Here is a 22,209-nt window from a genome sequence, read left to right on the forward strand (position 1 = left end):
AACCACAAATACACACACACACACACACACATCCGTGTTTTACTATCTTTATGAGGACTTTTCGGTTACTTCCATTGACTTCCATTCATTTTTCTTGATTTTTAGTCCCTAACCCTAACCCTTTTTAGTGCCTAACCCTAACCCTAACCAGTTAATACCTAACCCTAACAATAACTAATTTCATACCCTAGTCCTAAACCTAAGCCCTGTCCCAAGAATGGAATTTGAAAAGGTGAGGATCAGGAAAATGTCCTCACTTTCTCAAAATGTCCTCACTTTGCGATAAAAATACGAAAAATGGTTCTCACTCAGCAACAAATACAAGAACACACACACACGTTCTGCTCTCCTCAACCCCCCACTACTTCCAAACACAGTGTGCTGCCATGCCCCAGAAGCAAAAGGACGCTCCTCACAAAACTTTTCATTTGCAAATGAAGTTGGCAGAGTCCGGGCGGAAGAAAGCAGGGCTGCTTTTATTCGCCTCATCTGTGTGTGTGATCTGAGAGATGCAGACAAACAGAGGGATGATGAAAGAGTGACAAAGAAGGTGGCCCAGTTTTTTTTTTTACACGCATTTACCGTCGGTTATGATTCACATTAATTTTCCCATCACTGCTAATATTAACAACATTCCTGTCCTGTGTTTAAGTACATTTCACAACTGCATTTTTAGATATCGCATATACAGTTTTCTTTCCTCACACATTTTATTTTTTCACATAAAAGCAGCCTCGGCACAAGGGAATGCAGAGTGATGATTTCATATGTGATTGTTCAGCTTTTAATGGTTAGAAAATAACAGCAGCTTTGGGTGCATGTGTAATTATACATCTAATGTTCCTTAGATTAGGATGTTAAACCTCCATCCATGCATACATTGCATTACAACGTAACGGTCATGTTTTTGGACTGTGGGAGGAAGTACCTGGAGAGAAGCTATGCGTGCACAGAGAAACATGCAAGCTCCATGCAGAAAGACCCGAGGCCGGGATTATGAACTCAGGGATTCTTGCTGCAAGGCAACAGTGCTACCAAGTGCTCCACCGTCCATCTGTCTACGCATCCATCTTTTTCCATTTGCCTTCTCTTGCTTTGTGACTGATATAATTCCCTCAGTAAGATGACATTTAGTGTAGAGACATCTTCTCTATGTATTTATTGTTTGCTCTTTCCCCTTTTAATAGTGGTGTCACCCACTGAAGGACAGAGAAACCTTCACTTTCATCGTCTATTATTTTTTTGTTTCTTTCACATGCTTGTGTTTTTATCCTCTGGATGGCGCTGATCAGTCATCCTGCCTTCATCTTCTGCTCCTTCCTCTTTCATCGCCCCCATCGCGGTTCTGCCCAGCTGGCTTTTGTAGCCAGGAGCAACTGCAGGGCAGCCTGCTGAAAGAGCATTGTCAAACGGTGGCTTTACAGCTCAGTCACACACACACACACACACACACATCCAACATACATGCATACGCACAGATTTGCAGCTCAGATGTCGGGCTGTAGCCAGAGGCTTGCAAGCTGGAGCGTTAACCAAGTAAAGCGACACATCTCAAGCCCCAGTCACTGACACTGAGGCAACTTTATAAAAATATAAATGGAAAACTGGGGCAGTAACACCTGTCCTTTCTGTCGGATGATAAAACGCAAAAGTAACATCAGCACAAATACTTTTATTTCATTTTCAAACACGGGACATAAAAGGAGAGAGCAGGCCTCATGGCTGCAAACACTTTGGCATTAAATAGAAGATTTAGCCGCCCGCAGCAGCTCTGACACCTCAGTTAATACAACGATGAAATTAAGCAAAGTCTCAACAAAGCCTGTTTGCACTGTTGTCAAGTACTTAATAAAAGTACTCGACAAGAGCGTTTCTGTTTCATGCTGCCTGATCCTGTGTCGGTTGCTGCTGGACTACTGTCTGGAAATGTTAATGAAACACTGGAGCTTCTGGCTGCAGAAAGTTTACAGGAAGTGTATGAAAAAAATTGTCTTTTATTCCTACGTTTTATTTGTAGAATTTTATTTGGGTGTATTTAATATTTTACATTAAAATGATAGATCTGTCTTAATGTTTGAGTGTGAATTAAAAACCGAGCACGGCAGCAGGAGGATTGTGAGATCTGCCTGTTTTTTTTTCTAAGCATCATGTAAATCACTCTGCATGTTAAAAAGCAGCTTTATAGGTCGATGTTTCAGATGTTTGAAGCAGCATATTCACACCACATTTTTTTAATTTTGCACTGATGATCCAATTTGATAAAACAAATCATAATTGCTTTTTAAAGATTTTCATCTAAAATCTTCCGAATAAAAGTCACTCCTGTATGAAAGAAAAATGTTCAATCAAAAACCTTAAAACACATTAGAAGCAGTGTCATATTGGAAATGCTTTTCTTTAATTAAATTGGGAAAAGTATTGAAAATGAGGCAAATGTTTGTTTTTAATGTCGTTACAACACCTTTGCTCTCATTCATTTGCAGCCATTGGATATATAAATACATCTCTGCCAAACTAAGTAAACCAGTTTACCAACTTAGTCTTTAACTATGATTGAAAAAAAAAAATAAACATTTAATGTTTAAATGAATTATTTTATTTTCTCTTATTTAATTGAAAATATCCGGTTAAATGTAGGCCCCACCTGAGACGATTTCTAAGGTGTGAAAAGATTAAAGCGAGAGTTTCTTTATTTCTAATAAGCTTAATGTTAACACACTAAACTGTTTCAGATGGGCTGAAACGTTAATGTATGAAGGACATCTGGCACATTAAACCTGTAACTAAAATGGAATAAAAACAATGTGTTTAGCACATCTGGATAACAGCTGTGACCTGTGAAATAAATAGAAAAACAGGGCGCTGCTTTACAGGTGACTCTATTAGTGTTTTATCAGCTGGATATATTTAGAGGCTACTTTATTTTTTGTATTGCAGAAAATTGTCTATAATCAAAGTGCTTAACCATCTAAGCAAAAAAAGTTTGTGTTTATCTCTTAGGGTGCTGATTTTAACGTTTAACAGAATTTTTTTAAATACGCAAGAGACAAAGTAATGAGATATTATATATTAGAAAATGACAGGCAGAATAAAACGAGCAGAAAAGCAGGACGTGTATAACGGCCTGATCCTGATCAAACTCCACCTCCTCTTCCTCATGGTGTCACCAATCGTGTTCTCGTGTCAAATGCTCGTGTTAGCAAGAGCAACAACTGGCATGACAGGTTGGTGAAGAAGACGCGGGGCATGGCCTTCAGGCCAACACACAAACACACGGTGCACAGTTGTGCGCCAGCCAAGATTTAGCTCAGGCGCTGGGGTGTGAGGGTGGTGGTGGGCGTGGGGTTGGGTAAAACATCGGGGTGTGTGTGTGTGGGGCAGCTGTAGCCGTCAGGCCTCTGGCAGCGTTGCTATAACCAGGCAAATGGAAGACGTCTGCCTGCGTTCTACCCCACTCTGGACGGTTAAGCCCCCCAAACAAACAGACAGACACAGATAAAAGGAGGTTCGCTAAGTCAGATATCTGTTTAATGAGGTTATGCTTCAGTTTTACGGCAGATTTTATTTCAGAATTTTCCTGTATACAAGCTTAGGTCTCTGTGTGCGTCTCTTGTTGCACATCTTGTTTAAATTTAGAACCTAGACGCGGGCCGGTTACTGGTGTCGAGATTTATTCAAAGTTAAGATCATATTGTGGCAGTTTAATGTCCTTTTGATTAAATTCCAATAATTGTGACTGGAGTTTTCCCCAGTTATATGAAGCGTAAAGTCATGTTGCTCTTCCCCTCCCCCACCTATTGCTAAACATTTGCACCAAACTAAACTATAAAATGTTAAGACAGTGCAAAAGTGCAAAATTCGGAAGTATGACCTTGAGTAGATATGAGCCAGTTACCAGCATCAAGGTATCACAAGGTTTTAATAAGTTACAAAACTGCCTTACTTTTTCAAATGTTTTCCATCCCAACGGGTGACAGATTTAAATCTAGTAATACTCAATATACAATTTAGTAATAATTGTTAAATAAAAGCGATTACGTGATTTCATGTTTTTGTATAAATGCTGTGATATTATGAAACTGGTATTTGTAGTCCTCATGCAATCAGATTATACTGACCCACAAAATATGTTTCTGCTTAGAAATATCTGTTGACTTCAGTTTAGATTGTCTCCCATCTGACCTGCCGGTTTACTTGTGAATCGAGCGTTTTCTTAAAACCGTTCTGCCGGATGAATGTTGCTGTGAAACGCAGCCCTTCCTTCACATGGAGCTGCTGAGTGACAGACCTGAACGCTGCTCACAGATCTCCTGGATCCATGTTTCTCCAACGTGGCGTTAGCACTTTTCCTTCAGACCGTGCCTCCAGGACATATGCTCCCACCTGCAAATAAATATGCAAACGCAGACAAACACAACAGAGTTCAGACACTAGCTGTGGGCTATGACTGATATATGCCACAGAGAGGTATGTCTGTGTGTTTGCATGATGTAATTAAGCTTCTCAGTTGCAACAGTCAATAGAGAGAGCTGCGGTTCGAGGTGCAGAGTTTGATTATTGGGCCGTCAGGGGAAATTACTGCAAACTGCCTCGCAGCAAAACTTGCTTTTCCATGTCTGCTGGAGAGCAAAACACACTTGGAGGCTGTTTCAGATGTTGTTTTTTTACTGGAGGACTGATTTCAGTGCAGATAGAAGTGAAGCGTTGGCTCCAGCAGGTGGTGTCCTTTCACCAGGTCAGGAGGGAAGCTCTTCCTCTTCAACCCCAAGCACTCAGCTGTCTGCCCTGCAGGCGGCAGCAGGGTGACGGACGGAGACCTCAGCATCTTTGTCTCTGAGACCACACATCGTCAACCCTCATCTTTCACTGTCCGCAGACCCTCTCCCAGTCTCCTCAGTCTCTCTGCAAATCCGCCCAAGCTTCCTTCCCTCCTTCTCACTTCCCAGCAGCCAGCAGAGAGTGTGTGTGTGTTTGAGTGTGGATTAGTGAGGGGCAGTGTATGAGCATTAAGCTGTATTAAGCCCTAATTAAAGAGTGTGCCAGTCGATGGAGGCCAGTTATTGGATTTGCTGCTTTAGCTGCTGGAAGGAGCCCTTTCTTAATCATGCACACACACTCCCCCTCCTCTCAGGGGCAGAACATGAAGGTGAGAGGAGGTGAATTAGAGCCAGGCCAGAGGTTGGCAGCTCTCCGCTCTAACAAACAGGCTGTGTTTGGTCATATGTGTAGTCGGATCACAGCTTTTACTCACTGCGTTACATAAACCTTCAGCTTACAACCTGCAGCCGATTTAAACATCCCAGGCCACGACCTGACCGACTGATTTACTGGCTGGCTTACTGTCGCATCAGAGACATGCTTGGAGCTTACTGACATTTTACGCAGCCTCATTATTACCGTCCCGTTCACATGTATTCGTACCCCTTTAAAATTTTCACATTTTGTCACATTACAACCACTAAAGTTACTGTATTTTATTGGGATTTTATGGGAAAGACTCCAACACAAATCAATGCATGATTGTGAAGTAAAGAGAAAAGTGTTTGTATTCAGCATCAGACTTTAAAAAATTCTGATAGTTATTGGTGCTTTAATGAAAGGGAGAGCAAGTACTTCAAACTGTAATAACTGTAATAATCCCAACCATCATTTCAGTTTTTAGAGTTTGAAACATCAAATGCATTTTATCATTGGCACGATAAATCCCAATTCTTGCTATATTTTTCTGCCCTGAAAATGATAAACCATACAATCCCAGAATATAGTCCTTAGCAAAATGCCTGGAGTTCAGTCAGACTGAAAGGAGAGCATCTTTGAACACCAGTTTTCTAAGCTGGGCCATTCTAACATATGAACACGTTTTGATCTAAACCATTAATTGTAGCTCTGTCACTGTGTTAAGGGTCTTTGTCCTGGAGCGTAAACCTCCACTCCAATCTCAGGTCTTTTGCAACCTTTAACAGGTTTTCCTCCAGAATGTTTACTGTCTTTGGCTTCATCCATTTCCACACCTTCCCTGTTTCTGCCCACAGCATGATGCTGCCACCACCATGTTTCACCATAGGGCAAATGCAGAATTGGATTTTCTTTAGGGGGTATAAGAGTAAAGGAAGCTAATGCATGCCACACTTATAAACATTTGGATTTTGTACAAATTGCTAAAATATCAAGATAGTTATTAATAGTTTAAGAGGTATGATGTCTGTATGTGGCAATGCTGCATGATCAGCCTGTATTGAGGTGGTGATCAGACTCTATAAAGCTGAAAATATTCTGTATAAAATCAGAAGAAGACGACGCCTTGTGATTCTCAGTGACGACAGATTCTGTTTTTGTTTGTCTTGGCAGGATGTTGTCTGGTTCCCTTCAGAAGAATAACTTCCCAGGCTGACAATAAATCCTTTGTTGCAGTGTCACATTTGTCTCTAGCAGAAGACAAAATGTAAAACATGTCTCGGTGAAACATTTGCATGCGTCTCTCACATGTCACAAACCCAGTGTGGATTTCCACTCGTCACAGTAAATTCTCTGTAACAAGCTTCTGTAAGTTTTTTTTTGATTGCTTTGCAGCGTTCGCAGGATTTCTGTGTTTCAGTATGGGAAGCTATAACTGGAGGACCGACATTTTCTCCATGTGACTCAGATGGGTTTAGTGGTGTGGAGCTGAAGGCCTTTAGTCGGAACATTCTCAACACTTCCCTCATCAAACATTTACAGAACAACAGGCTCTGTTTCTGACCTTTAGGCTGATGTCTGCTGCACTTCGTGAGCAGAACGTCGCTGATTTGGACTGTGAGCATTTTCAACAACCACTTCTTTCTGTGTGTGTGTGTGTGTGTGTGTGTGGTTTGGTTATTGTGTGATGTCGTGCTGTCCAATGGTGTAGGAGGGAGAGGCAGAGTGGGAGGAAGGAGCTGAGGGGGCGGCTGGTCATGACAGCTTGGAAGCCGGCTGCAGGAACTCCAGGCGGGGAGGGGGTCGCTGCCCTCGGCCTCCAGAAACTGGACAGAACCTCAGGTCTGGGATAAAACACTCGGTGGGCCCTCCCTGAGCCGGGATGAAGCAGAACCGTGGAGGGCAGGTTAAAGCTGAGTGGAGGGAGGACAGTCAGAGATGAGAGAGAATGGTGAGATGTTGAAGATGAGGGAGAAAGAGGGGGGCTCCAAATGAAGAGGCAGGGGAGGATTTAGCTGGAGGCCATGCAGGGCAGAGTGAGGACATTTTGAGGGAGGGGGAGCAGATTGTGTAGCAGAGTTGGGATGTTCGCCTCCTCCGTCTGTCACACGAAGGCAGGGAGGCAGGCCCGACTCTGCCAACATGACCAGCAGGGTAGGGGCATCTGCCCCAATCCCAGAACCATCTTCTTCCTTCCCCCTCTGTATATAACCATCTTCATTGTTGCCATTTGAACCTGAAGCAGTAGCTTGTTTGGCTTCCATTCTTTAAGCAACAGATTTTCATACATAGGCAGTGACCCAATGACTCAACAGGAAACAGTAGCTGTGTTTGTCCTTCACGACTTTATGTAATGATAGCGTTAGGCTGGTGACCACAGTCAGAGGATTTTCACCCTGATCTGCCCTGACAGGTGATCAGCCGGTCAGAAACTCATAAATCCAATCTTCTTACGATCAGTGAAGGCACCATGCTAAACTCTTACCAGGTTGTACTGACAACACTCTTCAGTGATGAAGCTGCTACTCAAAGAAAGATATTTTCAGCATCAGTGAGTGGTTTAATATTGTTATGACTGCCTCTCAGGCATCTATTCATGACCACCATGGAAAATCTTTCATTCTGTTTCTCTAGTAAATGCATAATATACCACTCTGTGTGAGAAAATGCAACTACTGGAGTATGAGGGCTTCCCCGTCTCATTATCAGAAAGTGTGTTCACCGATGCTCTTTAGGGGGGGGGGGGCTGGCTGACTGAGTGCATGGAGCTGCTGGCGGGAAATGTTCAGGCAGCTTCATTCCCCAAGCACACTCATTATTTGTCCAGCCTCACCCCTCAGCTCCAGCTGAAACAAACACACTCGCTCTAATCCCAGTGTACAGTGAAAGGGTTCATTGTCTGGAGGAGCGGCTGTGTCAGAGGGGACGCACTAATTGGGATGTTGTGGTGATAAAACCTCACACATTCCTGTAACTCTCTATAAAAGAAATGCATGCATGGTTTTCAGGAAGACTTGGCAGATAACTAATAAAATGTAGTGTATACAAATATTGTACATCGGAGGTCATGTTATGATACATTGGGCTTGCTCTAGCTGCTTCTGGAAACACGACCTTTCTTTTCTGAGTTTGTCCCACCAAGTGAACCTCTCATGGATGGTTTTATTAAAATAAACGGACTGAAAAAACTGTTCAGAGGCAGATGATTGCAAACATGTTACGAACAAAAATATTTGACTTGATCATACTTTAGTGGTTTACAGATTTACAAATACTATAAGCACAATTCCTATGAGAGCTGCACAATATATTGGATCAAAGTCCTCAATACAGCATCAGTGAGAAATATTGCAGTGGTGAAGGATGGCTTGGATGCAATGCTTGGCGTCAACGTCTATTTATTACATCTTTGACCCTGACTACCCCTGGTCTATAATCTAAAACTCACACAGGATGCTGGGGACATTGTGTTATGGCCAAGAAAGAAAAGAGACAGAAAACTGTTGGGAATGATAATATCAGATTCTTGAATTGTTTTGATTCCTCAGCTTACTGAGGATCATATTTTCCCTGAATGTCTGGTTGGAGGACAGGTTGGATGCAAACTTCTCACCTTTCACCAGGTCACATAATCCTGAATCTATTGATGATTAAAAATTGTATCCTGAAGTAGAAGACTTCATCTTAAACATATAAAAGATGGGCTCAGATCATTTCCTTTATAATTTGTAGCTGTTTGAATACCTTCTTTGCTCTCCTAGTGTATTGTTTCCTTTTAATAAGCATCATTGATTTACTCCTGTGCTAAAAATGTGAACCCTGTTTACTGTGGCCAGATAGCTCTATGTTGACTTTATCAGAGGTCCATCTGACTAATCTGATGTTGACATCAACTGTCTCTGCATGCGAAGCACATCTTTAAGAAATCAAATCTGAAACAATCACATCTGGCCTGAATCCCATATTTTTCATAACAGTGTCATCATATCCATGTCAACAGTGTTGATTGTTTGATCAAGACAAAGTCCGGTGAAATTAGAAGCTCTTTGTGGACCCAGCACTGTTTCAATATTTACAACATTTGGTTTTATATCAGCCAGGAAAGCTTGTTCTGCTGCACTTTCACACAGCCTGTGTGTATGTGTGTGTGTGTGTTGCAGGCTGCAGCAGTTGGACCGGCACTGTCAGAGCAGCGCCCAGCAGGTGTGTGAGCTTCTGGCCAAACAGAGCCAGCTGATACAGGAAAGAAACGTGCTCAGCGTCGAGATGCAGAACCTACGTGTCGAGGTACAAACACTAGAGGAGCTTGAGACAAACTGTTGACTTCCTAAATTAACCTGCAGTCTTCTTCCACAATTAAATGAATTTGTCTGGTTGATTTGTGGGAAGTTTCCTCATTCTGCTTCAACCATTATCTGAAATGTGTGTGTTCAAACACAGATGGGTGTGTTGATCTTAAAGTTTATTTTTTATCTTTCTAGATACCAAACATGAGACATGAACCACTGAGCACATGAATCCATCGGTTCTGGTTCCTCCTCTCCGGTCTTCCAGTCCGGATGTTACATCTGTTCAACATGTTTCTAATCTATTCCCTATCAGGATCGCCTTTTATGTTACTTTCACTGTGAATGATGTGTTTAATGTTGGAGGTACTGAACACTATGGAGCTTAACAACAGTAAAAACCAGAACAAAACATCTTGTTCTGTTTAGAGGGTTTTGGCTTATCCCTTCGGCCTGTGGAGTTAATCAAACCTGTATTTCTGTTTCCGCGTCCTTGTTTGCTTCAGCGATATGAAAAAAATTTGAAAAATGAACCTTTACAACAACGTTCACAACGAAAGAATAGTAGTGAAGAGAGACAGTCTTGTTCGCTGCAGCTGCCGGTCTCTGTCTTCTTTAGACAAACTAGTGCTGGAGAGACCTGACAGAGTGCAGCTTAGTCCTTAAAATGATGTCTGGGTTTATGAAGCAGGAGGAACACCTTTCTGTAAGTTTAATGCACACTATTCACTGCAACTTCCAGAAAACATGTCACGAGCTGAATCATCAGTCGTATCAAAACTGAGAGGGGAGCTAGCATTAGCTGGCCTGCGCAAAGATCCTCAGTAGAGGCGAGATGTAATTACTTTGGACTTTTTAGCTACATTTGCAGAATCGTGTACTCCTCTGCAATCACAGAGTTACAACCACGATCACGTGGTTTAATTTTACTAAAGAACAGTAAAACATGTTTCAATTTAAGTAGAGAATAATCGACCATAAAATATGGAATTCTGAAACCTAAATATCTAAAAAGTTCACAACAAAAAACATTTTTTCCTAGGTGCAATAATTACACGGAGGAATTGAAGCGGTGCAGTCTTCATTCTCAGAAGCAAGGCTGAGATGAGGGTCCATTTCTAATGTTATTTATTCTGATAACTCTAAATGTTATTCCATTCGTAGTATATCTGTGTAAACCACATGCTTTTATATCTGAATGAATCAGTGCATTATCCCATCCTCTAACGATCCGCAGGATCCCGTATTGACTGGCAAACATTACTGCAATATGGTTCATCCGGTCAGATGTTCTTAAACATTTTAGGAACACCTCATCGGGTCAGAACCTCAAGTTGGGGGTCCATTCATTTTCTGCTCCACCTGTGTCCCTTGCACCAAAAACCGCCCCTTAACGACTGTCGACGTTTTATTGTATGTCATTAATTCAGGCCTCATCGTACATAATCACACTTATTAAATATTTAACCCTTTAAATGTCAGTTTCAGATATTAAAGGCTCCCTGTTTGCAAACTGGTAGAATAACATGAACACGAATATTTACCTTCACCTGGTGAAAAATACAATATTAAATTTTGAGGGACTTTTAAAACCAGTGATTGAAAATGAAATGAACATAGAAACAAAATTGCAAAAGTTGTGTATTAAAAAAAAAAATCATTTTAAATGGAGTCGGAACACAAACGGGACACAGATTGCCTTATTTATTTCACTGCTTCATTCGCTCCTTATGTATTTATTGCACAAAAAAAACCTGAAGGAAATTCCTCTAAACTTGCCCTGTTTGATAAGTGGACAGAAAATAATAGGTCAAACATTAAGTGAGTCAACACAGTGCAGCAGATTGACATAGTGCTTTATTGAAGCTGTCTGTAAGAAGGAAAATAATGTGCATCCCTATCTTATACATCTTATGTGTAAAAATACTAAGGATATACAGAATAAAAAAACAGCTCCATGTTGATGGTAATGTTTTCTCATCCTTGTGGCCTCTCAGGGCCATACCACTGCATCCTGACAGTATGAAGGACATAAAGGCTGTTTGATTTACTCTGCTGTGGTTTCAAACATCATCTCTCAGAGCAGAGTGGTTCAGTGCTGCAGAGAAACGTGGCCCTTTCGTTTTCCAGAGGCGTCTCATCACCATTCAGCTACAGCATATAATGGACATGGCGTTGAAATATTTTTACATGTTTGCTGTTTCTAAATAAATAAATGAATCTCATGCTTGTTGCTGTTAATATTTAGGTCGACAGAGGTAAACTGGAGAAGGGGAGGAATCTGCTGCAGAATTGAAGTCTCTTCTCTTCAGAAAGCTGTTCAAACATGAGCCCGTTTATTTCACAGCAGCGCACAGAGCTTTGGGTGATTTTTGGCCGATGTCAACAAATGAGATGAACACGCAGCAGCTGAAACACAACTGGAGTCGGATCTGGAGCGTTGTAGATGTAAGGTACAAGCAGCAGCAGCAGCGTCCCAGATTTCACACGCTGCTTAGTACGATGATGAGGGATCCTGTAAAGCTGTGAGGAGACCAGAAACTGACTTTCTGAGACATCTGATTCACTGTCGGTCCTGGAAAACCCCACGCCGATTAAGATTAATAAGTAAGCTTCGCCACCTCAGATCATTTACAGAAGAAAACGTCAGCTTCTTTGTTGTCTGACCCAGTATCCGCCTGAACAAGGAGGGTTGGAGGCTCACTGGAAGAAAGACTTCTCAGTGCAATCAGTGATCGACCAGTTTCAGCAACGTTTCTAAACTTTCCCTCTGTGCCACAGCTCTGTAGTGACAGCTGACTGCAGGACGCTTCAGCCACGTCTGTCAAATCTAGACATCAAGCCAATGGTTTTATCTGGAGATTTCATCATTATTTTTCTTTAAAAACATAAAAAAGCTAAAAATCTTGCTTTAAAGCAGGGCTGAATCAAATTCCTCTGAATCGTATCAAAAGTGATGGATGCGAAAGTGCTGTGCCCAAAGCTACAAAGCTGTATTTCATGAACTCTGGTTCCTAATGGGTTTGGCGTAACATGTGATCATTCAGCTAGAACTCCTCAGCCGCTCGCCGACCTGAGTCAAATCAAAGCTGAAATCCTTCCAAATACTTGAGAGCACTTCGTGGAGCCTGTCAGGGGTGCCAGCTGGGTGGGATTTGGACTTGCCTCGGCGGCACCAGACAGGCCCTGTCGATCACACACAAGTATTTTTTGTCGGCGTTCTGAGCTTAAGACTCAGGCCCTGATGGACTGAGGAGAACAACAGCATGCAGGCCAGTGCTGTCCTTTTTTTGAACATTTCTGCCGTAAAGCGGTTTTGCTAGCTATTTGCAGTTTAATGGTAGTGCAACAGTAAAGCATATGGACTTAAGAGCAGCGTAAAAACAGGTAAGAAGTTGTATAAGACATATCTTAAAAAAAAAAAAAGAAAACATTTAATTTCTGAACAAAACAAGACTGTTTAAACTTGACTACAACCCCGCCTTACAGCTAAAGGCCCAAAACAAAAAGACAACAAATAAATTAAATAGAAAACAAATTCAAGTTATCCAAAGACATTCAAATAATAAATATACTGGAATACAGTTTTCTCGATAGAGCACATCCCCCAATACTCTGTGTGTGTAAGCCAGATGCTAAAACACGACAGGTTTTCTTTGACAGAAGCTAGATTTTTCTTTTTGACCTTGTGATGAAGTGAAACCGTAAGGCTTACCTAACAGCGTATGGAGACGTAGAGATCGAGGGCAATTTCTTAAACCTGGTGTGTCTGGAGGACACGGCGATGAAACGATTGCAAACACGGAGCCCAGACCGGAGAAACGACAGCAGAGGGCAGGGATCGGTTAGCCAACGGGACACAACTATGATGATCATTCAGCTAGACATGCACCGAGAGGTTTGTGGCGGGTTTCTCTTTAGAACTACAGATACCAGTGTTCAGGATATTTCCTTCCAGCTTTAGTGCAGCCAACATTTATGTTAGGAGCAGAGACATCGTCTCACCGTGGGTGAGAGCACATTTTCTGCAAAACATGATTTTACTGATTAAACAAAAGCCAAAAAGTTCAGATCTTAAACTGACTTCATCTTGTCATATTAGCATTAGTAAAGCATAATCTCTCTTAACTAGAGAAAGACGACACTGTCATGGTTTGTAAGTATTTAAATTAAAAGTTTTACACTTTCCCAATTTGTTTTGGACTACATGCTTTAGTCCACTCCTAAAATCCCTGTTTTTAAGCCAAGCCTTGTTAAAAATACATTTCCCATAACAAAGGAGATGGTAGTGAAGAGTTTGACATCAATCCCCTAAAACCACAATAAGCCAGTTTCAGGAGCAAAATCTGTAGGGTTAGAGGTGACTAGCTGAGCTGTTGTTGTTACAGTGTCATAACTCAAACAGATCAACAACATACACATTTTAGAGGTCTTGAGACCTTTTTTAAAGATCTAAAATGGAGATGATTAAATTTAGGACTCTTCATGAATATTTTACACCCTGGTACTACCATCAGGTCCAACTCAATTTGCTCTTTTGTCAGTTCATTCAACACGGGTTGGTGGCTCTATTTAGTTGTTTTGTGGCTGACTTTCAGGTACAAAAAGGTGACAAAGCATTATGACCGGCACCGCCGAGGTCTAGCTCTCTGTTGTAGCAGCAGGACTGAACCGCAGACATGTCTCAACATGTCGTAGAACCTACAGCTTCATTTGACATCTCATGGGCTTCCTCTGATTTTCTTTTAAATGTCTCACCTGACAATAGCTAACTTTGAGCCTTCTTTCAGTAAAAACCTCCACATGAAGAGTATTGTCATTAGGCATTGTGCGTTGTTTGGAAAGAAATTGGATTTTTGAGTTCGAGTCGGCCGAAAATCGTCTGATTCCGTTCACGAGCCGACTTCTCGGTGCATCCCTACCTTACAGGCTAAAAAACAGACTCAACTCTTTTCTCAACAAACTTACAGTTCATCCTCCACGCTCTGAATTTAGAGCCTTCCTCATTCTCCCTCTGTTCCACTTCCACTTCACCTTCCTCTCTGTACTCTACCGCAATCATCACCAAAAACACATCTGGGTTGACATTAAATATCAGGAACATTCAGGTTTTGTTGACATTTAACCAATAAATTATCAGTGTTTGCTGTCGCCTCCAGCTGTCACATTTTGGTCACAAAACAACACAAAATCTAAAATAAAAATAAAGAAATGGAGCAGGAAGGCTATCTGCTTTCCCTCCTACATTCTTAAGCCATTTTTGTTTCTTGAGGTGCAATATTTTTCTCAATCTTAAGAAATAACAATATACTTTTTTTTAATAATGTAATAACAATAGAAAAGGTTAAATATAAAACCAATGTGTAGAGCAATAAATAGAACATATATATATATATTATAGCAATTGCTGTGATTCTTGTAAACTCACATCTGCTTCTTTACTTCCTCACAGACCGTGTTGTTTTAAAACCCTTTTTAAGAAACTTGCAGAAAACAGTAGATAAGCTGTTACCTCACTACATCATAAGTGATCACATTATAAATCATTAATATTGCATTTCTTTTTTTTTTCCTTAGAGGTTATTTACCTCATCGCTTCTTATAACAGTCCCTTTCCTGTCTGACATTCTGGTCTTTGTTTTTCCAACTCAACACCAAGAGGTACAGCTGCGTGGATCCCAAAAGCCGTGATAACCGCGTGTCACAGTAAAGCTTTTTCTCGTTTAAACAAGGTACCGTTTCAGTTAGGTTTTTACTTTTGGAGATTTAAATAAATAAAAAAAACTAAAGAAAAGGAAAAACTTGGGGGAAACATTCAAACCAACTGATTTCCTTAAACTTCCACTTCCACTGCGCTGTGGGCGGTGTAGTAAAGCTAGTTTTATTCGTTGGAGCTTCATCTGCTTAAACTGCTGTGCTTTGAGGTGCGTCCTTAATGACGAGTCCATCGTGACAGGACCGTAGACACAAGCACACGCACTCACGGAGGACCACGGATGCTATCGTCGGTTGAAACCTCAGAGATGACATTTAAGAGCAGCAGAGTAAGGTAGCAGCTGTACGAGCATAGATGGTAGTACGGGAGTTTTGCTGGCGCCTTGGTTACGATCAGCGATTAGCTAGAAGTGTAGCACCGGGTTTCAGTAGTAGCAGTAGAAGAGCAGTGGTAGGAGTAGTAGTACCTGTAGTTGAAATAGCAGCAACGACATGACTTGCACTGAGCAGCACCTGAGTCGAATCCTGCTTGACAACATGAGGATTGTAGGATCCCACTCACTGATGAAGGCTGCTCAGTCCATCCCAGAATCACTGAACTGACGACGTGCAGCAAAGACACAAACGTCCATTTGTGTTTGCAAAAGCCTGAGATACAACCTGCTATGGCAGTTTGGGTTTCAACAACTTATAACGCTGTACTACCTGAAAACGCGTCGGCTAATATCTGAGAGAGTTTGCATGTTTTTAGAGCTTGTCTGGGGACGACAGGTGTCAAAGCACAGCAGGACGCTGGTGAAGCTCGTCTCGTTAAAGGGTCGTTAAAAATCAACTGATCGCGTCACAGTTCGGAGTGCAGGAGTAAACTCTAATTTTGCCTTAGGGTTTTAATCTCCGAAGAGATTCACAAAAAAAAAAAAAGATGAACGAATAAATAAACTAAGAAGCGGACTGAAGAGAGAAGGAATGGAGGAGAAGGGCAAAATCCTTCAAGTGTGGGTCGGTCCCAAGCTGTTGGGTCTTTGTGTCCCACGCTGGCGGCCTCAGAGACCAGCTGTGACGATGTCACCGTGATCGACAGGTCATTCTCGTCCGCTGGCCGAGTATGAGAACTGCGGGAAGTGCGGTCGCCTCTCGTTGTCCAGACAGTCCATCCCGTCCTCATCGACTGATGAAGAAAAGATTCACAAGTAAACATGTCAGAAATATTTGCAACAAGCGTTTGTGTTTTAACAATAGGTAGACAGAAATAAGGAAAGACCTCATATCAGATCATTTTACCAGAGCTGCACCGCACCTTGCAAAAGTGTTGATATTCTTCAAACATTTCGTCAGGTTACCATCAACATCAGTGGATTTTAAAGAGATTTTATGCGAAAGACCAACATAAAGTATTGGTAGTTTTCTACAAAAGAAAATCTGAAAAGTGTGGTGTATATTTGTATTTAGTCAAAGACTGCACATCACCCTGAACACACCAACCCCACAGTGAAACATGGTGGTGGCGGTTTCATGCTGTGGGGATGCTTTTCATCAGCAGGAACACAAACGCTGGTCAGAGTTGATTGAAAGAGTAATGGAGCTACATATAGGACAACTCTGGAAGATGGCCTGCAAAATATTTTAACTGGGGTGGAGGTTGTCCTTCCAGCAGGACAGTGACCCATGGAACAGTTGGGATCAAACCATATTCATGTGTAACAATGGAACAGTCAAAGTCCAGATCTAAACCCAATTTGAAAACCTGTGGCTACATGAAAAATTCAATACTTCATCCATTCTGACAAAGATTGGGCAAAATTATTGTTCTGCAGATGTGCGAAGCTGGCAGAGACTTCCAGCTGTTATTGCAGTCAAAGACGGTTCTGTTGATTTTTTTATTATTTTCCTTCTACCTCACAATTATCCACTACCTTGTGTTGGTTTATCGAATATAATTCTGATAAAATACTTTGAAGTTTGAGGTTGAAGCCTAAATAAATGTGAAAAAGCTCAAAGGGTTTGAATATTTTTTTGGCAGACACTGTTAGTTTATTTCCTCACTGCTAAAACAAAACAGAATATTATGAGTACAATTCAATTTACAAGCAAGCATCCGATGTGGCAAACTCCTGCAGTGTCGTTTGAGCTGCAGATCAAGTGGAGCCTCACCTCAGCACAGAGAAACCCGCCAGTTCCATTCATGCATAATTCAGCGCTGAACATGCTGAAAACAGCAGCTTTATCTTAAACGTGTGTGAAGAAGTGCTTGTGGCTGGAGGACTAATAAAGAAGCACTTGAGGAAACACAAAAGCTCTTCTGCTCAGACTCTTGTTGCAAAACAAACCCTGTCTAAGACCCTTTCTGATTACTAAGGATATTAGAGTACACCAAAGAAGATCATAAAACAGGGACTCACATTTCTCTGGTGGGGTGATGGTGATGGTCTGAGCTGTGAACTCCTCATCGAAGTACCTGGTGTCTGTCTCCGACGTCACCTGAGGCTTGAAGGGAGGGACGAGCTGAGACACAGACGAGAAGACATCAGATAAGAGCTCTACATGTGCAGCAAAAACAATGATTACTAGACTACATGACCATGGAAGTTGAGATGTTTTTTTAAATTTCCTCGTGTCTAAACACTGAGAAAAGCACAGGCTTGCTCGATTATGGAAACAATAATCAATAATTTGGTCAATATTAAAATCACAGTTATGTTTACTCACTGAATTTGTAAACACGTTGCATTTATTGCACCTGGAAGCAAAATAAAGGCAGTGTAACCAGTAACACCCATTGGTGACACTAACTTAAACCTTTTTTTTTTTTCCAAATTCTGGTTTATTTTCAAAGTTTTCAACAACAAATCCATAGATATCAATACATTTCAATAAAAAAGGCAAACACGTTTCAGTACAATAGAACATTGTGTTATTGTATCATTCACATAAAAATAATGTTGCTTTTGTAATGAAGTAGCTCAAATCTGCATTTCACAAGAGATCATAATGTCTTATTCGTGAAATGACTGATTAACACACAAACTTCAAATTCCTACTACATTTGATCAACATTACATTATATTTTACTGGTGTCTAATTACAGTCCTGGAGAATAGATGTCCTACGTGTTTTAGTTTGTATCCCTGTGAAAACAACGCCCGCAGATTTAATGCAAAATGATCTCCAGATTATCATCAAGTTCTGCAGAAGCCTGACAATGGCCCGTGGATTTAAGTCAGGTGTACTGGACCAAGTGGGCTCTAGAACATGGAAGACACTGGCCCTCAAACATCCTTTGTCTACATGTTGAATGAGGTCAATGCAATTTCTCCTGTTTGTTTTTTGTCCCCGCAGGAGCTTCTGCAAGTCAGACTTTTCTGCTCCAACAGAGTTAACTGGGTTTCATTAAGCTGCTCTAATGTTCTGACAATACTCAAACCATTTCACCTGAACCATCCTAGAAGTGTTCAATAAATTCATCTCTTGCTTCTGCTGAAGATGCTTCCAAAGGGGGAAGTTTCCTGAAGTAGCCGGCAGCTACTCTCATGCTAGTGCGCCTCCTCCCTGTCTTGATATGACTGTTTGATAAGTAAATGTTTTCTGGAGGTAACAGTTTGGGTTCAGGACAGACTTTGATTACAATTGATTACATTGTTTGGTTTTTTTTAATGTTTGGAACCAAATCTATTTTGAAATATAGATTTAATTACTGCACAGGCCTAGAAAACACATCAAATATTCAGAGAAGTTATGGTTTTAATCCTCACCCTATTTCTGATTTAGGTTTGTGTGTCAACAAAAAAAAAAAAAAAAAAAGCGAAAGAGAAAGAGAAAGAGAAAGAAAAAACAGCAAAGTGTAAGCAGGAAGCTCTGCACCAGCGTGAGGTGTTGCCTCACAGGACACGAGTCTCACTCAGTGGTGCTGCGTGAGACAAAGTCACACCTCTTCATGATGCCCTGTTTCAAACACCTGCCTTTCAGCTTCATCTATAAATCTGCTACAGAGCAACGTCTGCACAATCACAACCTGTGCAGAATTTACTACAGCCAGGAAAAGAAATCTCTTACATCATGCATGTGGATGCTCGTTCCATGTTGTTATGCTTCAATGAAATCTACAGCCGCTATGAAAAACCATCCAGTTTTACGATGTCGTACCTTTTTGTCGTAAACATCCTGCCAGTCAATGCCAGAGAAGAAACTGTGCCTCATTATTTCTTTAGCATCATCTGGTCCTCCCCCTAGCCTGGTTCAGTGAAGAGAAATGTGTAAAACAAAACTGGGGTTAGTAGAGCGCTTCATTTTCACTAACATGATGAATAAAAACACGTCTGCCAAGAAATTAAGAATCCGAACCAAATGTTGGATGAATTACCCTGAGAGTCTAAAGAACCTGAGCTAATGGATAATAAGATTTTTTTTTTATATAGAAACCTGTTAGTCACCTTTTTTAAGATTCCTAAAACAGCTATACCTTAGTTACAAAACGTCGCTGTTAACTGTAATTATGTCTCTGACGTGACTCTCAGTGTTGCCTTTCTGGGAACAAAAAGAAAATCTGATTGTTTGGAAGCCAGAGAAATCCAACCTTTGCTTTGCTTCTGATGTTAATTAGTGTAGGGAAAACAAGCCCATGTTAAGAATAAAATTACCATTGGCAACTAACTGGCACCACCAACAGGCTATTATAATAAATGTAACTAAAGCAATTTTTTTAGTATATATGTTATACTTTTTAAAATAATCTGAATTTCTAGAAACTTCTAATAAGTAATCCACCGTGACAGTTTAACGATGACCTGACATAGAGGTGGATTTTTCATCCCCATGCGTTCTGATCTTTAGCTTGCCGCCATGCACACTGAGCAGGATGGGAAGGAAGGCAGGGCATCTAGGGGTCACCAAGCTTCCATTACAAATGTTAGACACAGTCCACATGTCAACTGGTTGTTTGGAAGAGAAACATTTTCTACCTTACCATCACATATATAAACTTGCAGATTTCCCTAAACTCATCTGGGACTTTAACTAGAAGTTTGTGCTTTGGTCAGATGGGACTAAGATTTAGTTTTTGGCAACAAGCAGTCCAGGTTAGTGTGCTGTGAAACAAAGTACAACAGAGGATCTGCGATACTGTGGGCCTCTTTCTTTTCCAAACGGTTTACGGTTTCCAAAGGTTCTGGGAACCTTGTTAGAGTGCATGGCATCACAACCTGTTTGAGATACTAGGATATTTTAAATACAATTCTGGAGGCCTTCCAACAAATTGGAAATGGGGTGTTAACATGTGGGCAGGGTTCTTACATCGTTCGGAAAAGTATGGAAAAGCAAGCCGAATGTGGAAAAATATTTTAGCTTCCACACCTTTTTTTTTACGCAGTCCTATTCTCTAAAAAAAAAACAATCATTCACCTATGCTGGTTAAATTTATTCAAATTAAAGATTGGATGTTTCAAGATGTTTCATTGTAAGATTATTATACAGCCATGGAAGGTAGATTTATTTTTAAAAACATTTTCTGCATATTTGATTTGGTATTTTTCTAACAAATCTTCCTTCCCAGATTGCACATTTTTGTAGTTCCTGTGATTTTGCGGACCGCATTAGCAGATATTCTGGACTTTAGTTGACGACAGCACCAGGCAGGGACAGACACCTCTTGTTTGGGTCTTTGATGAGCAGGCCGGACAGCAGCGACTTGGCGTCGGCCGACAGCGTGCGCGGGAACTTGATGTCCTCCATGAGGATGAGCTCGAACAGCTTCTCGTGGTCCTGGTTGTAGAACGGCAGCCGGCCGCACATCATCTCGTACGTCACCACGCCCAGACCCCACCAGTCCACCGCCCGCCCGTAGTCGTTATCCTCCAGGACCTGAGGACAGCGGGTGGACAGAAATGCACAGTTTCTAAAAGGGATCATTAGTTTTATTGGACATCTGCGTTTATTCCACAGTAATTTTAATGGATAATGCTGACTGCACACCAGACAGATGAAGAAATGTCGAGGCACGATAAGGTATTATGAGAACACCAGATAAAGGGTAAATAGTACAGAGGCAAACATCATGGGTTGTCTATGTTACAGTAAGGAAGGCAATTAGCTGCCATCCATGGATGCTGTCCCTGGAACACCAAACCTTCCTGGCAGGAACAGACAGGAATATTCCTGGAAGGAAAAACGCAGGAACAGCCCACAGCCCGAGTCAAGGCTACTCTGACCTCTAAGCTGAGCAGCGCAGGTGCTGAACCGTAAGATCTGCTGTGTGTATGGGGAAAAGATGTTCTGGAGAGTAAGTCATCGCTATATCAAAGTCTTTATCTGGCCAGTTTTCCTGTTCCTCTTCCTCGCCTGCTCTTCCCTCTTCATCCTGTCTTATCCTACCGTCTCCATCCTTTAATCACGTCTTCCTTGCCTCGCCTCTTCTCTTTCATTGACAAGAGAGGTAACTCAGGTGCTGTTGACTCCCTCATTTCCATAATAAGCTTATTACCATGATGAGTGTATGCGTTTGCCTGTGTGCTTTTGTTTTGCCTGAGTGTGTGTGACAGACGGACAGACAGAGCTGGAGAGACGCCAGAACAACATATGTTGTTCATCACGCCAATAATAATAACATCTCACTCACTGTTAATGGACCAGTCAGACACAAGGACGCAAACATTCACAAACACACTCACATAAAACCTGTTCAGAACACAACAATTCTCAATTACAGCAGACAATTACACCGAAGATGTCATAACAGGAGGAGATTCAGAACAACAGCACACACTGAAGCAGTGCCAGCAGGGAGCAGGAGACAGAGAGGACAGGTGTCACAAATATAGAAATACACTCTGAGTAAAGGACAGACACTCGTCTATATGAACCGCAGGCTTTGGGTTTGTTGCAAACGAAACAGAAACACACATGGGGAAAGGAACAGCGGCCTAAATGTAATGCACCTGAAATAAATCTGCTCAAATAGATCAGTCGGACGCAAAAGCCAGTTTTTACAGATTTAAACCAAAATTACAGAAGAAAGTACATGTGTACATGTTCATGTTTTAAA

General features: G+C 41.4%; 2 protein-coding genes across 2 annotated transcripts in view; one reads left to right on the forward strand and one right to left on the reverse strand.

Annotated features, from left to right (window-relative positions):
- LOC124858603 (serologically defined colon cancer antigen 8 homolog) overlaps positions 1 to 11,686 on the forward strand; it is a 64,349-nt gene extending 52,663 nt beyond the window's left edge. The window contains exons 17-18 of the mRNA XM_047350660.1: positions 9,336 to 9,462; positions 9,657 to 11,686. Of these exons, the coding sequence (XP_047206616.1) occupies positions 9,336 to 9,462; positions 9,657 to 9,692 (163 nt within the window). The 3' untranslated portion in view covers positions 9,693 to 11,686. The remainder of the gene's footprint in view (positions 1 to 9,335; positions 9,463 to 9,656) is intronic.
- Positions 11,301 to 22,209, reverse strand: part of LOC124858601 (RAC-gamma serine/threonine-protein kinase) — a 73,353-nt gene continuing 62,444 nt past the window's right edge. The window contains exons 11-14 of the mRNA XM_047350657.1: positions 20,815 to 21,029; positions 19,317 to 19,404; positions 17,576 to 17,678; positions 11,301 to 16,344 (exon numbers count right to left, since the gene is read on the reverse strand). Of these exons, the coding sequence (XP_047206613.1) occupies positions 16,259 to 16,344; positions 17,576 to 17,678; positions 19,317 to 19,404; positions 20,815 to 21,029 (492 nt within the window). The 3' untranslated portion in view covers positions 11,301 to 16,258. The remainder of the gene's footprint in view (positions 16,345 to 17,575; positions 17,679 to 19,316; positions 19,405 to 20,814; positions 21,030 to 22,209) is intronic.

Source organism: Girardinichthys multiradiatus, chromosome 22, assembly GCF_021462225.1.
Source record: "Girardinichthys multiradiatus isolate DD_20200921_A chromosome 22, DD_fGirMul_XY1, whole genome shotgun sequence".
Lineage (NCBI taxonomy): Eukaryota > Metazoa > Chordata > Actinopteri > Cyprinodontiformes > Goodeidae > Girardinichthys > Girardinichthys multiradiatus.